This window comes from Hyposmocoma kahamanoa, unplaced genomic scaffold (genome assembly GCF_003589595.1).
Source record: "Hyposmocoma kahamanoa isolate Upper Pololo Valley unplaced genomic scaffold, ASM358959v1 94, whole genome shotgun sequence".
NCBI classification, from domain to species: Eukaryota; Metazoa; Arthropoda; class Insecta; order Lepidoptera; family Cosmopterigidae; genus Hyposmocoma; species Hyposmocoma kahamanoa.
In genome coordinates this window covers 159,555-177,363 of record NW_020654878.1, presented here as the reverse complement: position 1 = coordinate 177,363, position 17,809 = coordinate 159,555, and the positions used below count along the sequence as shown (strand labels likewise).

The following is a 17,809-nucleotide window of genomic DNA, read 5'->3' as shown; positions in this document are numbered from 1 at the left end:
AAGAGGAATGGTCTTCATCTGCTGTTCTTCGTGCAGCTCCATCAGCTTCTTCATTCCCAGAATACCAGAAAGTGAAGGTACCCACCCACCTTATATGTTATATTTTTACCTCTACTATACATGTCATGTAGCAATTGTTTTATTTTATATACTACATATATAACACAAATTATATTTATATTGTTTGTTCTTGAGTGCAGCCAATACACTTTGAGAATCAGTAAAGATAACTATATTAACAACTTCGAGAATATTTACATAAAGTAATGCTTAGAAAATAGCATAACACTCCGCTGTGAAGATACTACAATAGTTGTTAATCTTGAAGCATTTAGATAATTTAATCTGTGGGTCATAAAATGCCGAAATTGCAGTATCTTTATTAGTCTTTGAACCATCTATATACATAGTGTATAGAGACTTGTTTTCAAGAAATTGTAGTAGCTCACGTTGGTTGTCAACTTTTTGAATAAGTAGTGTTGCCACATTGCCCAAGGAGGAAGTAGTTAAACTTTAAGTAAAAAAGTTGGTAAATTCCAAGAAATTAATTCTGTGTAAAATTGCTTAAAGTGGCTGAACAAAAACATAATTATGGGATTGCGTTTTTAAATACATATTTTTCTTAATTTTACAAATTATGAATCGAAAAAAATAATTATCATCAATATCCATCAAATCATTGTCATCTTGTGATGTTGAAGGTTAAGCTTTATTTTCGTTTTTTTTTTCCAATTTTTTACTTTTCTTACTAAAAGAGCTAAAAGATTTAACTATCAAATTTTTTTTTTGTACCTAATAATTTCGTAAATCTGAATAAATCTATATAGTTAAAAACTGGCTACAGTGGCAACACTGCGAATAACTGTTTATAATGAATTGGCTCAGTTCATAAGGAACAACGTTATTAAAATCTAGATTATTATTTATCCACTTAACATTATTTTCAACTATTACTATCTCATTTCCATTTCATAATTTCCACCCTTCATTGTTTAGATTTACCTATAATATACTACCTACCCTACCTTGTTAATCACCTTTTTTTTTTTTTTAACGGGGGAGAAATCTTTATGGATACCCCTGAGCCCAGGGAGACTCAGGAGTTATGTGGGGACTCTCCCTCCAAACTAGAGGGACTACCCCACTAAAACCCCCCCGGGTTTCCCTCTCGCCGGTTGAGTCGGCGCCGTGGGATCAGTCCCTACCAAAATTCCGTTTGCTTTTATTTTTATTCCGCGATTTCCTTTCCCCGTTTTTAAATTCCTATTAATATCCAAAACCCCACATCAAAGTTCCACAACAACAACAACTGCGACGACAATGATATCCTGAAGTCTCAAGAAGGAAGAAAGTATTTGAAGAATTATCAAAAGTTGGCAACTCAATCGAAATTGCATATAGCCAAAGGCTGGACGCCATAGCGCCAAGAAATAAGAAAAAAAAAGTAACTTCGCATCGCCATCGCCACTCGTATCTAACTTCGCGACGCTACTCGTGCCTAACTTCGTGATAGCGAAGTGACCGTTTGCACACGCGTATCGTGCATCGAATCGCCTATCGCACGAATGTGAGAACGCGGCAACATTTCGCGACGCTACTTGTGCCTAACTTCGCGATAGCGAAGTGACCGTTTACCGTGACCGTATCGAGCATCGCATCGCCTATCGCACGAATGTGAGAACGCGGCATAAAAAAAGCAAATACCATAGAGAAAAATGGGATTTCAATACATTAGAAATTCAAACCAGTATCCCTAAAATTTGTGTCGAAAAAGTAACTAGTAATACAGAATTTTTGCATTTTGTAAATAGTGAGAAACCTTAAGAAAGACCTTCGTAAAATATACACAGATGGTTCAAAGTCAGAAGAAAGTACTAAGCCTGCCTATTACGATTCTGAAGCAAAGTTTGGAAGATGTTTTATGTTGTATAAGCACATCCAGCCACCTCTACTAGAAAACGTTAAATGTTATGAAGCTATTTAGAGTTTCCATTTTTTGAAGTCATTATGAAGATTGAAATTATTTACAAAGTGAAACCAAAATGAACAAAAGAAAATGAAGAATAGGCTGATTGGCATTATGCCAAAGCCGTTAAAAACTGTACTTAAAAAAAAAAGAAAAAAAAAAGAATGGATATGGAATAGCACGGGTGGAAATGTGTCGTTTTGTTTGGGTTTATGTAGATTGTTCCAACAAAACTGATATTATTTGTAGATTGCGTAAAATTACACAAATCTTTATCTAGTTAAAGTACAAAACCAACCAAGTGCAGTTTACGTCAACAACAAACGTCGCTTTGTACTGCCGGTAGCTCCAAGGTGAAGTGAAGAAAACGATGAGTTCACGACATCGTGACAGAAGTAGGTCTCGATCGCGAGACCGCGACCGGCATAAGGACCGTGACCGCGACAAGACTCGCGATCGAGACCGCGATCGCGAGCGGGAGCGCGATCGCGACCGTGGCCGCGATCGCGATAGAGATCGGGATCGGGACCGAGACAGACACCGCTCCTCGAAAAGGTTTGTGCTCGTAGTACAGTCTATATATGCCTTTTCGAAAGACGTACATGTTTAGTGATACCTAGTGGTGTTTTATAATGCAGGGATAAAGAACGCGACCGTAGCCGCAGCCGCTCACGGCATAAGGAGAAGCGGCGCTCACGATCGCGCAGCCGCAGCCGCGGCAGGAAGTCCAAGGACAGGTAAACTTATTTCTTCTTTGTTATTATTCTTTAGTGTTGCCTAATTTCTAAGTCTTTATTTGTTTACATAATTTATATGCAAAAGCTCTTTCATGGAGGTGTATGACACCAAAAGTTTTCCATGGGTTACGCACCACTGAAATAAGTCGCGTTTTGACATGCTCCTCTTTTTTAATGCTAAACAGTAGATTTTGTATGTTTTTAAGAATAATTTATCCAACCTGAACCGCTACTGCCTGTATGCAGTTGGCTCGTCTTCAAATAACCTCCAATGTGTCCCTTGTAATAACTTTTGTGTTATTACATGAATGCTAAACATTATTTATTTAATATGATTGCTTGCTTACTTAGTCTGTGTTACACATAAAAAGACTACTTTACTACGTCACAGCAATAAATAAAAATTTAAAAAGTGGGCAACTTCTCATTCATGGGAGCCGGTTCCACATCGCCCTAATTTTAAGAAAAGCAGAAAAAAATGAACACTTGGAAATCGCAATATTTCCCATAGAGGATAAACTCTAATAACTTACATGTCGAATACATACTGTAACTTTCCAATTTATTATAAACAAACATGTTTTCTTGGGAATACAATGTGTTTCAATTTTTTTAGTGTCATTTCAACTAAAAACCTCCAAAATAACTAAAATTCATACTACATCACCTTCACCCTTCGCACACGTGAGAAGGGGCTCCTGTCGGATTGGAGTGTAATGTGTGGTGTGTGTTGGTTTTCGCAAAAAATCAACTTAAATACCAATTTCAGCGCTAGTGACTAAATCGTTCTCATTCATGTAAAGCTATCTATCTAAATAAGTATTAAGTAATAGTTTTATAAACTTTATTCTACAAAAATGAAATATTATATAAAAAAATGTATCAATTAGACAAAGGGAACTTATTTTAAAGTTCCCATGCATTTTCATAACGGTACAGCATATTTTACACTTGACAATTAGAAATGTCTCCAAATATCATTATTGTCTACTATTAAGTCAAATAGTTACTTTAAGCGAAACATTTACTTATATTTATTTATAGTGGTGGTGATGACGGCGGTGACGATGATGATGGTGATGATGATTGTTTAATAAAGTTTATATGATATTAACAAAATACTTATTTAGATTTATTTATTAATTACATATAGATAGATAGATGGTCTTACACGGATGAGCAGGATTTTGATGCAAGAAATTATATTAAAATATTTGTTACATGCATTGACCTAGCAACAAATGGACGTCGGGTCTAATACAAAAGCAACGAAAAAAATGTCCGAAGTTAACCTATACAAATGTAACTATACATGTAAATATACATGTAACGAAATATAAAACACTAAAACATTTAATTTCAATTGTGACGTAATTGCAGTACTGCCTAATTTTGCTTCTAACAACTTCAGCCAACACCATACAAACAAAAAACACCATATTCAGCTTCTACTGGAAATTTAACAAAGTGCACCATATTTAGCTTCGACTGAAAATTACTTGAACACAAGAGTAATGGAGTAGCCGTCATCGTAAATATTAATTAATTTTTATACATTATTATGTCGAATTTTGTACAAATTCACTTAAAGAAATAATAAAGCAGATACATATATTACTATATACAAATATTACTACAAATGTGAAATTCAGCTTGTATGTTACTATAAGAAATGTACCGGTATTCCAACTAAACGTAAACCTAAATATCCGTAATTCCGAAAACCGATTTATAATAAAACCGTAAAGCGTAACTTTCGAGTAATTTTGATGCTATAAAACTGTGCAAAATAACACTTTTATATGAGAACTAACACAACAATATTATATTTGTTTAGTGAAAATAGATACAAAATCCTGTTTTTACACTTTACTGCAGTAATTTTTACAAATTATTATTATATGGTACTGCATGATTGACAACCGCGCTGTCAGTCGAACAAACGATGACTTGCGCGATTGACGCTCTGTATGCGATTTTAACGCCCTATAGGTGCGGACACTTTTTAGCGCGAAACCGACGTCCTTTATTGGTAGGTCAATGGTTACATGTTAAATGTTGTTAAATGTTCTTTTGTGAATGATAAAATGTGTGTTGTAATAATATTCATTACTGCGTCGTCTTTCTCATTTATGTTTATGAGAAAATCATTCGTGTTACTGCAATCTCATTCGTGTGACCTAAAATATCGTTTTTTGTTGTATTTAACTTAAATATTTCTGTGATTTTATAATTATTGACATTGCTTGGACTTATTTGTACGTTTAAGACCTTAAAACCAAAAGAAAAAAGGGTTTTACAAAAATCACTCAAAAAGTGCCATCAATGGCAATTTTTGAGTTATTTTTGACAAATTTTTGATTTGACAATTAGGACAGTGAAATTCACCCAGTTACTAGATCCTCCTTGGAAATACGTTTCATATACGTGGATACAACAAATCCATAATTTCCGTCATTTCCTCTAGTCTCATTGAATAATGAAACTAGACGAAATTAGAATAGAAATATATCAGAAATACCAGGTTTTGTTCTGAAGCTCCTCAATTAGTTATACCGCGAATAGTCAATAGTAGACATGGCAATAACGGGCATTTGTCAATAATGAATTATACTGCTATGCTATTTTTCAATAACTGCTAACATAAACTGTTGTCAGATAACCTGTTAGTCTGCTGTTTTGTAGTTTTGCATACAACATGACAATGACAGTGAATTAATATTGTGTAGTGTATGTAGCCAGGTTACATTTCTTACATTTTTCTTAACTTTTGTGCTTCTTATCCTAATATGTCGCACATTGAAACCAATACTGTCACTATGCACAAAATCAACTTTCGGTAAATGGCGGTTTCTGAAAATAAGTCAGGATAATATTTTTTTATTGAAAGAAGTTATACGTGACCTAATGTTTTTATATTATGTCTTGGAGTAGCCTTTCTATTAATTACCTTTTGTCAAATTATATTGAGTTTCTATTAATATTTTGATAGTTTTAAAAAGAAATTCTGTTTAGTGTCACTATTCCATTTAAAATATTTCGTTAACTGTTTGCAGTAAGTGGATGAACTGGCACTATCTTAGTACATTTTTGGAAAATAAAATAATGAATTAATGAATTATCAAAGTAATTTACTGGTTTTTACAGTAATGGTTTATTCTTATTAACTAGGTAAATAAATGGCACAAAAATTGCAGATTACAGGAACACAATTGTTTGAGACTAAACTAACAATCTAAACAAAAATCAATCTAAAATAACTAAACAAAAACGTACAATCACTGCAGTGTAGTGTATCGTATAAGTGTTGTATAAAAAAGCTATTTTATTTCTTCGAATTTTCTCACAATTTTGTATAACTTTTTATTAAAAACTTATCATGATGTATCAGTTGAGATCAATGTATTTACCAAAATCTTATATATTAAAAAAATCTTCAAAAAATACAAAATCAACAATATTAGTAGTAATGTTTGCGACTAATTTAAACTAGCTAATAAAATAAACATAAAATAGCATTAACATAACTGAACAAAACTGCAAAAACTTTTATTCAACATCAAGTAAAAATCTTATGTAAAAGTAAAAAATAGTAATTTTGATACGCATATGCATATTTCGTTGGCTCCCCTTTGTCCTTCGACTTCGTTCCAAAAGTAAAACTCTGAATAAGGCCTCAGAATAGTAGCTTGTTCTTGTGTTGGAAAAACACCTTGACTGTCTAAACACAGTCGCAACTACTTGAACCGTACACCGATAAAGAGTTTATGCGACAGGGATGGCACCATCGCCCTGCTGGACCAGATGGTAGGCACGACTACGAAGGCCACGGCGCGCGCGGTGGCGGCACCCTCCGTCAACCCCGCTGCGCAAGCCGCCATTCTCGCCGCTGCAGCCGTCGCTCAGGTACGCTACGCTCTTCCCGCCGTTCGCGTACTTTGTCGCGTTCATTGCGCTGTACACTTAAACAAATAAAACAAATTGTGGTGCAACTGTTTTGTCGTTCGCTACAAAGCAAATAGGTGTTTCGGTTGAAGTAAAATTTAGTAATATTGAAGCACCAAAGAGATGAAAGGCGGGGCTAGCGGAATAACACTCCGCCCGCCGTAGGAACGTGGCGCGTCGACCTAACGTTGTTTTGAGACGGCGATTTATCAACCGTCTACGACAACCGTTGGGGCCATTTCGCCCAATGCCAATGAAAAGAGGTAAAATCGCGATTGAAGTTAACTCGGGAGCGGTCGCTCGGTCCCTTTTGCCATAACACTCGGCACGAAAGAGCAGCTTGTCGAACCGACGTCCGCGAACCAGCCGCTCACTCAGTCGGCCCGCGCGCCGCCGCAGACGTTCGTGGCGCAGCGGCGCATGGCGGCGCCGGTGCAGCCCGCGGCGGCGGCGGCCGCGGCGCTGTCGGCGGCCACGGCCATCCCGCCGCCCACGGCCGTGCAGCAGCGCCTGGAGCAGCTGCAGGCGCGCTCCGACAAGCGCCACCGCGGCGAGCGCGGCGAGCGCGGCGAGCGCCACCACTCGCCGCCGCCCGAGCCGGAGCCCGACGACGACCAGGACGACGGCCAGGGCCCGCCGGGCGAGACGGCGGCCGAGCGGCGCGCGCGGCGCCGGCGCACGCGCTGGCAGGGCTCGGAGCACGACAAGACCTTCATCCCCGGCCTGCCCACGGTGCTGCCGTCGTCGCTGACGCGCGAGCAGGAGGAGCAGTACCTGCGTGAGTGTCCGCCCTCGCGGCAGCCCTCGGCCGCCCCGGCGGAACGCGGGGCCGGGCCGGGGACGGCGAGCGGCAAATTCTAATGGCGCGTCGCCGCGCGGTGGCTAACCCCTTCCCTTGCAGTGCAGCTGCAGATCGAGGAGGTGAGCCGCAAGCTGCGCTCCGGCGACCTCGGCATCCCCGCCAACATCGAGGAGAGGTACGCCCGCCCTCCGCGCCTCGTCCGCGCGCAAAGAGGTTTTACACACACTTTTTGAGCCGACGCTCGCGGGACCCGCGTTTCTCTTGCCCAGTACGAGTCCCTCGCGTTTCCGAGCCGATTGCGCGCTTTCGTTTATTTCTCGGTATTAGATTCGACCGCGAGTCGGCGACGGAACCGACGAGCCCTAAAATTCGTTGATCCGCAGTCGCTCGTCGCAAATGACGAGAGCGAAGCCGAGCAGGCTCGGCCGAGCCTCACTAATGAACCGTTTTCTTCCCTTCGCAGGTCTCGATCGACTGCGTTAATTGATCATAAATTAATCTTTCAAATTAATTTCACTAATGACGATCTTTTCAGCAACGGCAGACCATTAATAATCATTTTTTTAATAATTCGATTATTTTCAGGATTAATCTTGTTAAAATTTCAGGTTTAACTATCCTTTCCTTCTCAAAGCGCCGCACAGTGGTAAAAAATCACTATTTAGGAAGATGGAAATCAAAACCACAGATTTTTGTTTTATGTCTAGAAATTTATTTAATAAATGCGGATACAGTGAAAATATATGGATTTCGAGTTTTTATAAACATAATTTACGAAAACTTAATTTTTTTTTTGTAAATATATACAAATTGATTACTGAGTGCCAACTTCACGTTAGCGTTCAATTTGAAGAAAGTCAATATCTAAAACTTCAGGTCGAATACTTGAAATTTGTGGACCTGATGCCACCAGTAATACATCTTTGCTCATAAATGAATTATTAGAAAACGGCGACGAAATTTGTTTATTATTAATGTCGCTTTTCGTCTTTCTAAGGAAGCTTCATTTCAGCAGTTAAACATAATTCTTGTTCACTTTTTAATTGAATTTCATCAGCTAATCGTCTTCGCTCAGTTTTCTCGCAAACTTCCAAAAAAGGTTTTTGAAGGACGCACGCGTTCTTCCGATAAAATTTCAAATACTGAAAATGATCCTAGGCGACTGTATGTGTGTGAAAACTGTATCCGTGTACTCCCTACCCGTTCAGGGCTTTAGTGGTGTGAGATGGGTGTGGCGATACAGGTTAACAGATTGGGATGAAATGCGCCATTTCTTTGCGTCATATCCTTGACAGATTTGCTTTGCTTCAGGAGACTCGTCGAGCTGTGCTGATGCTGTAGTCGAGGTTTTGCGTCTGGGTATGGCGTATTACATACCAATACTCTGATGTACCCAATGGACCCCAAGCTCGTCCGTGGCTTAACGCTTACTGTAGTGGTGCTGAAGCACAAAAACATTCCGCATACCAAGCATGCTCGACTGCGCAGAGCTCCGAGTACTCGCAATCTGATGAAGGCATTTAGTATAGCCGCCAAGAAGTGCAAAAGCGTGTTACGTGGGGCAAAGTTCGACCATGTGCACCAAGCTTGCCTCTTATCCAGCAGGTAGCAAATTCTTTTGGTCCCTAGCCAAAGCGGTCCAAATTAACTTTTGTCACCCATCTTTGCGACCTCTGCTGAGGCCGGACGGCGCGCTGGCCCATACCGCAAAAGAAGTGTCTTTGCCTCACTCTTTGCAGAGTTCGCGTCTGGATGCCGCAGGGAACCTACCATCTAGCTTACCTCAGGCTGGCTGTACTATAGCGCCTGTTCGCATAAGCTAAAAAGAAGCACTTACAACTCTGCGGAATTTAGACGTGAATAAAGCTAGCGGGCCAGATGGAATTCCAGCGGTAGTCCTACGTAACTGTGCGCCTGAGTTGTCTCCTGTTCTCACACGCCTACGCCTGTACCGCCTCTCACTTGAGACTGGTATAGTTTCGAGGTCGTGGACGCTTGCAAACGTGTAACCCGTGTCAAAAAAAGGAAGCAGAGCCGACCCTGTCATGTATAGACCCATCTCGGTCACTTCCATACTCCGCAAGACTATGGAACGTGTACTCAACAACCGTCTCCTGCAACAACGACCTCCTCAGTCATCGCCCGTACGAACGTTCCTGAGCGTACGTTGCATTCGAGTGGTCTTGGAAGGCTACTCTTCCGAACGTCTGTCGGGCGATAGATGAGAATTCCTCAAGGTTCCATGCGGTCTGCAACTCTCTTTCTGCTGCATATCAGTGATATGTTAATTTCAGGTACCTTTGCATATTGCGTATTATATTGATGACAACTCAGTTGTAGATAGGTTTTTGACCAATGCAAGGGTCAATGCAGAGGAAATCCAGTCTTGTCGAGAGTCCATCATTAGCCATTTGGAATTGACACTCAAGGTAGTCTCCGATTGGGGCGATGCCAATCTTGTCAAATTTAACGCTACTAAAACGCAGGCGTGTCTATTCTCAAAACGGAGTCCCATTGAGCTGACTCACGACTATTCTTGATATACATACGTATAGCCGACTGTCTCCAGCTACTTGGAATGGACCTGTCGTCCAATTTGAACTTCGGCAGATACATTGAATCGATGGCCAAAAATGCAGCAAGGAAGCATGGCATCCTTTCCAGGGTGAGGCGTTACTTTACACCGGGACAGTTGGTTCAGTTATCACTAGTATCAGGTTTCTTACCACGGTGTGTGTAAATATCGGGAAAATAAAAAGAAGTCATACCGCGGTAAGAAACCTGATACTAGTGATAATCATTTAGTGAATAACCACGAAAGTCTTAAAATGTATATAGTTGGTTCAGTTGTATTAAGCTCAAGTCCGGTCGTGTATGTACTGCTGCCACCTTGGTGGCTCTGCTACATACCAACTAGCCATCTTGGATTCAGTTGACAAGCAAGCCAAGAGCCTTATAGGTGACTCGCAATTAGTAGAGGCGAAGCTACAGAGCATTGAACACTGCCGAAAAGTTGCCTGCTTATGCGATGGAATTACACGATTTAATTCCGCCGTCCCCTTTCCATCATCGGGGAACTAGACGTAAGCTTGGGTTTTACCCCTATGTGCGAATCTTTGGACTAGATTCGCACAAAGCGTTACACTTCCATATTTATATGGCGGATGGCTATGGGGTGGAATTCCCTGCCGGCAGACTTATTTCCTGAACGTTATAACTTGGACCTTTTCAAGGCGAGAGTGAATAGGCATTATTTAGGTGTGCATGCTCCGTCGTCGACCTCGTCACTTTCCATCAGGTGATATGGAGGTCAAATGCGCATTTACAATTCGTTTTCCTAGAAACCTTTTCAAACCAAAAACTACATTTATTGATAGGTGTGTCGAAGCATCATCCTGATTTTAACCAATTTTTTGAAGCGGAAATGCAAAACGTGCTAATAACATTATTTAGTGCTGTTTTATCTTGACCTGCACAGTCAGATAATCCAACGACCTCTAAAATATGCCAATATAGTAAGTGTTTTATTTTCTTTAAATAGGGTTTGAATGGCATCAGTGGTTTTATGAAAAGAAATCAATTTAGATTTTCGACTGAAGAGCCGTTTCTTAGAAAAAATTAAATTAAAAAGTTTCCGCAAGTTTCCGCACTTGCACAAGTTATATGAGCAGTTTACTTGCAAGCAGCGCTATGTGACATTTTAAGTTATTTTTAGTTAATGGCGTGAAATGGATCAGTATTTTAAATACTTCAACAATACAGTGCCAAAACTTGGTATATTCTGAACAAATGAGTGTCAAACGTTGACTATATTTGCTTAGTTTGACACTTTCAAAAGTTGCCTATTTGTCGACAACCTGCAAACGATGCTCTATTAAGTATAAACTCGTGCAAAATCCGTTATTTTGTTTGGTATTTATTATTTTGTCATTCGAGAGGTCTCTCGTGAAACTTGATCGTCAAACATTTCGGAGAAGATTGGTTTATGTATACAAAATTCTTGAATTGTATACTCATTATTGGGCAAGTACAATTAAATGTGACGGAAGAATAAGAAATGACAGATAATGACGATAGATTGATGGTTGACGACGTGAATATAAGAGTATAAAGGAAAATTAAAATTAGATTCAAGTTGTATTTTTTACTATTATTATAACAAAACTAGCCATGTTATCGTAGTGTTGTTGCAAAACTAGCTACGTTAATTCTGAACAATTACAAAACTAGTTATTTTAAGATTACTATTGCAAAGCTGTTCAATTTTTAAATGGAAATAAAGTTAATTAATACCTACTGTGATTTTCTTTCTTCATATTGTTTATATCTTTTTTATCACAATTTTCAGATAATTAAAAAAGTACGGGGTCAAGAGCACGTCAAGCTTGACACTCAAAATTTAAATCCAACTCTATGCCGCTTACGATAAGACCGGACCAAAGTACAAAGTGTCAAGCTTGACGTGCTCTTGACTTAAAAATCCACTCCACTTAAAAATCCATTTTCGGAACAATAATTGTTTTTTTTTTAGTTTATAGCATTCTTTTTCCACGCACATAACGCAGTTTGCTAGTGGACTACTCGTATATTTGTTGCAAAACATTCCAGGCTCTAGACTGACAGTAAAAACTGTATGTTTCAAAATGTATTCCAAAACGTAGGAGAAGTTGAATCTCAAATTAAGAGTGACTTACCTATCTTTATTTAAGATTAACACTTCAGTAACTAAAAACATCATATACTTACGTAATTTATTGCCTATTGCCACGAAAATTGCGCTTGCCCAAACTCTTCTTCCAATTCTCGATTATGCTGATATCTGCTATCTGGATTTAACCGGAGAACAGCTCAACAAGCTCGAATGTCTACAAAACTTTTGCATCCTTTTCATTTATGGTTTGAGGAAATTTGATCATGTTTCCATTTACCGCAAGGAGCTGAAGTGGTTACCCATTAGACTTCGCCGGAATGCTCATATTCTTAATCTTCTTTATGGCATCTTATTCATTCCTCACACACCACCTTTTTTATTTGTTGGGTGTGATACGAGTGTTACTGTTGAGTAACATCTTGTATGTGTAATTAAAGCTAGCTGGCTATACATGGTAAGGGAAAGCTGTAACCCATCACAAAAAACCATACGATCCTACCTAACAGCCTAGCCCTAACCATACACTACTATATATACGTATATAGATAGGTAGAGGAAGCCTGTTACCATGCGACCTGGGGTAACAGACGGAAGGTGGGAAGGATAAGAGGTGCAAGGAGTGGATTTTCTCACTGCCAGCCCCACAGACTCACAAGACTGATCAGATAAGCTGACGACTAAAGGTGTCTTGGCCGCAGTGAGAGGATGCTGTAGTCAGGAAAGTTCCGTTGTCGTCAATGAGACAGCGTTGATGTCTGGATTCAAAGAGATTTGTATTTCTAAAAACTAGACTTTATACAAATTCTATTTACATGTAGCCTGTATATCTAAAATACAATTTTTAAATGTTAAACAAAGGAAACGTCTACTCAGCAGGCTGGTCTAGCCCGTTGCTATTCGGTCAGTGCACTGCTGAGTAGCCTATTATCGTCACGTGGTAATTTATGTCTGGTCAGGTTGTCTGTTCATGTCACGTGAACGTGAACAATTACTTTCATCCAAAGGTTGCCTGGCAGAAAACGCTTAAAGCTATAAGACCGCCCATTGTATTACCGCTTATTTTTAATTTAACTGTGTTTGATTTGTTTCCTTTTTTGGTGTACAATAAATAATTTTTGTATTGTATTGTATAATTATAGTAATATCTTCGGAAATATGCAGATTTTTTTTGTGTACCAGAATTGAATAGAATTTTGAAATGAACAATATTTATTTGCACTCCCGCGACTGACGTAAACAAACCGATTGCATAATTATGACATTGATAGATGACTTTGTCACCTAATAACCTAATAAGTATTTACTCTTAAAAAAAGATATTGCAGTACCGTAGGCAGTAAGTAGTCATACGTTTAACTGTTTTTTGTTTAAATACTGCCATATGTACGTAAAATATTTTCGTCCCCTTAAATCGTGATTTTTTGTCACTGCGCGCCGTCATTAGCTTAGGAGTCCCACTGGCGGCGGATCGAGCCGACGGGAGGGCGAGGCGCCTCGGCCTCCCGTCGGGCCGGTTCGCCCTTGGCCTCGCGGGTTCTCACGGCGCTGCGTGTGCAGGTCGCCGTCGCCCGAGCCCATCTACTCCACCGACGGCAAGCGGCTGAACACGCGCGAGTACCGCACGAGGCGTAAGCTGGAGGAGGAGCGGCACCGCCTGGTGCAGCGCATGCAGCAGATCAACCCCGACTTCAAGCCCCCGCCCGACTACAAGTGCGTAAGCGCCCGCCACCCGCCCGCGCCCCGCCGCCCGCTCTGACCGCTCCGTCCGTCTGTCCGCAGGCCGCCCATCATCCGCGTGCACGACAAGGTGATGATCCCGCAGGAGGAGCACCCCGACATCAACTTCGTGGGGCTGCTGATCGGCCCGCGCGGGAACACACTCAAGGGTGAGTGGCCGCCGCCCGCCGGCTCCCGCGGAGGCCGCGGGGGCTCGGCGCTGACCGCGCCCGCGCCTCTGCCCGCAGCGATGGAGAAGGAGACCGGCGCCAAGATCATCATCCGCGGCAAGGGCTCCGTCAAAGAGGGCAAGGTGGGCCGCAAGGACGGCCAGCCGCTGCCCGGCGAGGACGAGCCGCTGCACGCGTACATCACGGCCACCAACGCCGACGCCGTGAAGAAGGCCGTGGAGAAGATCAAGGAAGTGATCCGGCAGGGCGTGGAGGTGCCCGAGGGGCAGAACGACCTGCGGCGCATGCAGCTGCGCGAGCTGGCGCAGCTGAACGGCACGCTGCGCGAGACGGACGGCGCGCGCTGCGCCAACTGCTCGGCCGCCGACCACAAGACGTGGCTGTGCCCCGACCGGCCCAACGTCACCTCGGCCGTGGTGTGCTCGGCCTGCGGCGGCGCCGGCCACATCGCGCGCGACTGCCGCAGCAAGCGGCCCGGCGCCGCGCCCGCCGCGCACAACGCCAACAAGGTCTCGCCCCTCCCCGCCCCTCCCCGCCCCTCCGAACCTTGACTCCTATAACTTCCGTGTTTTTGATGATATCTACCTGAGTTTTTTTCTGGCTATACCTAAATGGATATTCTCTTAAATAATATACACTTTATAAGTCAAATTTTATTTATTATGGTTATAAGAAATTAAGGAATAAAAAAGTATTAATTTCTTGGATGTAACCATTCATGTTCTTATTAATTTATAGATTAATAAGATGAAGTACCTACTTTAAATATCAAGAATACATAAAAACATAGCTTAGTAGTCACTCAGGAGCTCTTTTGCTCCATCAAGGAGTTCCAAATATTTATTGTTGTAAGGTTTTCTCAAGCTTGTAAGATCAGAGATCAGAGGTATACAAAAGTGTGTGTATAACGTCTTCGTTGGTGGCTGCCCTCGAACATTTTCTTGCATGATGAAGTCTGAACTGCTTGTAGTCTTTGTTTCGTGACTTGAGCATCTTCAGAGAGTTGTCCAAGAGGCAAGACAGGAAAATGACGTATGACACTCTCACCATGAATCAACACTTTGTGCACTGATGACGGCATGTAATACCATTTATATTTATTAACATGCAGCTGTGCTGTATCGAATGCATACTGTCCAAATTTCGTGGCATCAATACCTCTACCACTTGACATGACCTGAAGTATAACATAAAATCGTTTTATTAATTCCTCATTTATTCCAGTGATTTCTGATGAACAATGGTAGTTTTGGAAAAATCTTCTGGCTGTATTACCGTCATTAGTGTTGCCACTTACTTGCTTAGGTTTATCTATATTCAATCCAAGTTCTTCTCTGAACCTTCTTTGTACGTAAGCTTTCTTTTGCTTTTTTAAATCTTTATTCTCTGTTGTTGTGGCAGACCATTTTTCAAAACCTAGATTGTAAGATAATTGTAAAATAAGTTCCATAAATCTGATCCAACAATGCAAAGTTGAAAGCCCATATTGATAAGAAGCTTCATCCACAGGTTTGTTTCGCACTCTTTCTAAATTATTCATTTCTGTAGGTCTTGCACTGCAAATAGTGCACACAGCACTTGAGGAAGTTTCTGACAAAACTTGAGCCACTTTCCCATCAATCATAGTTAAAAACGTGTGTTTTATTTATCTTCTCCATTGTGATTAATTAGGGAAGGATTCAGGGCTAAAATTTGAGCATTGATTTCGCTGACTACCAGTGTTGTTTTCTCAGCTGTTTCTTTTGAAAATTCTATCAAAATTGGTCGGCAAAATCTCACTGACGAAGGAACAGGATTAGTCCACAATACTTCATTAGTATTGGTATCAATAAGTCGCAATGGCACTAAAGATGATATAAATAAATTAGAGTCTGAAATTAGATCACTCTCTTCAGACAGGGGTTGTTTGTATTCGCTTTGTCCACTTGATCCATCACAGCCCCATTTGGAATATAGCATTAAGTGGGTTGAACCCACTTTATAAACATCATTAATTTTTAGAAGTCTGGCTGAAGTGTGATCTAAAAGATCTTGTAGTTTTATTTGTGCTTTTATGTTAGTAATTTCAACGCTAGATTCTGGTGGAGAGCATATTCGCTTAGCTTTACGAATCGACTTGTAAGAAGGAAACAGTAAGCAATTTTTTGTAATTAAACAATTTCTCATATTGTCATACTGTGCCTTGTTCAGATTTAATTCTATAAAAATGCAGAGTGCTTCGTCTTTTGAATACGCTGTTATATGTGCTGGTTCATTAAGAAGACTATTGCGTATTTCACTTTTTTTTTCTGACGGCAATGTTCGTAAAACTTCAACAATTAAGGCTTCTTCTACTTCGCCACGAGACCTTAAGCCCTGTATGTACGAGTTCAATATGAAATCAAGTCCACACAAGCAATTCCTTGTTTTTATGTTTTTTTGTGCTCACTGAACTATCTTCGTACGTTTTAGAAGATCCTCTTTGTTCTTCTGATGTAGAAGGTTCAGCTTGGCATGTAGGTTCTTCTAGTTTCACCGTGAATATGCCATCCAACCAATTGCTGTTTTTACTTAAAAACAGATCTTTCTTTCGACTCGCTTTAGAAAAGCGTTGACGAAACTGGTTTATGAAGGATTTTTGAATATTTGCTATAATTTTTGCTATGTTTTCATCTGAAGATTCTGTGAAATTGCTTCGTATATAATGTGTAATAGAAACAACATAATTCGAATCACTTTCAATCAACACGAGACTTAAGTCGCGTCTGGTGCACGAGAATTCACTCATTGCGGAAAGTTACTGCGTAACAAACTTTTGCTAATAACAAAAACTAATGAAGAACTGTAATGTTTAATGAAAAAGTCACTGTTTTATACTAAATAATGACAGAAGACGAGTGCAAAATTACTTGATGAAAACTAATTTATCATAACGCGGTTATGCGGTTTTTAATGGTACTGTTTGTCAATTGGAATCAAATTCTGTGACAAATATGTGATAAAAATACCGCAAAATATAATCTAACAATAGTGTCATATGCGTTTTTTGACGGTACGGGCAGAAAATTCCGAAAAATAGAAACTCTTAATGTACGAAATTAAAATTAATAAAAAGTTTACTGCATATTTTACGAAATTAAAACATGTTCCGCACTGAAACCGCAAGAAATTTTTGTTTGCCATCTAAGTATATCATATTTCTTACAAAATAACACAAAAAATAGAACTTCGGCAACTGTCATATCTCAAAGTCAAAGATTAGAAAAAGAAAATATTACATATGATGTTTATATATTTTTGTTTAAATAATGTTGTGCTAAATTACACATTTTTTATATCTGAAAGTAAAGTACACATTCCAAGCTTTCTAAAATGGGGTAAAACTTATATGATTTCTATTGTTTTCATACTAGAAAATCATATCGAAGAAATAAAAGTTACAAAGTTGTTTTTGTATTTGTTTTATTCTTCATCTTCAAATGATTTCAACCGTGCCATACGAATGGTTAGAGATTTGAATCTTATTTATAATAATAGGGTAACTATTCAGCTACAATTTAAGGTATAATACATGCATCCCCGCATGCTTTTGTAAAAAGCATTTATGAGATGGCTCTCTTAAGAGGGTTCCCATAGTGCGTCGCCAGAAAGAGTGGTAGCAAACAGGCTCGTAACGCCCGTGACGTCGCCGCAGGCCAAGATCGACGAGGAGTACATGTCGCTGATGGCGGAGCTGGGCGAGGCGCCGCCGCAGGGCGCGCTGGGCGGCGGCGGGCGGCGGGGCGTGTTCGGCGCGCTGCCGCCGCGGGCGCTCATGGGCGC

The 17,809-nt window shown here is 40.4% G+C and overlaps 1 protein-coding gene across 1 annotated transcript in view; it reads left to right on the top strand.

Moving 5' to 3' along the window:
- Nucleotides 1–2,285: 2,285 nt before the first annotated feature.
- The window catches only part of LOC113237928 (splicing factor 1-like), a 21,212-nt gene continuing 5,688 nt past the window's right edge, over nt 2,286–17,809 (top strand). The window contains exons 1-9 of the mRNA XM_026474645.1: nt 2,286–2,521; nt 2,605–2,703; nt 6,480–6,609; nt 7,063–7,426; nt 7,550–7,625; nt 13,659–13,811; nt 13,881–13,987; nt 14,066–14,517; nt 17,682–17,805. Coding sequence (XP_026330430.1) covers nt 2,337–2,521; nt 2,605–2,703; nt 6,480–6,609; nt 7,063–7,426; nt 7,550–7,625; nt 13,659–13,811; nt 13,881–13,987; nt 14,066–14,517; nt 17,682–17,805 — 1,690 coding nt within the window. The 5' untranslated portion in view covers nt 2,286–2,336. The remainder of the gene's footprint in view (nt 2,522–2,604; nt 2,704–6,479; nt 6,610–7,062; nt 7,427–7,549; nt 7,626–13,658; nt 13,812–13,880; nt 13,988–14,065; nt 14,518–17,681; nt 17,806–17,809) is intronic.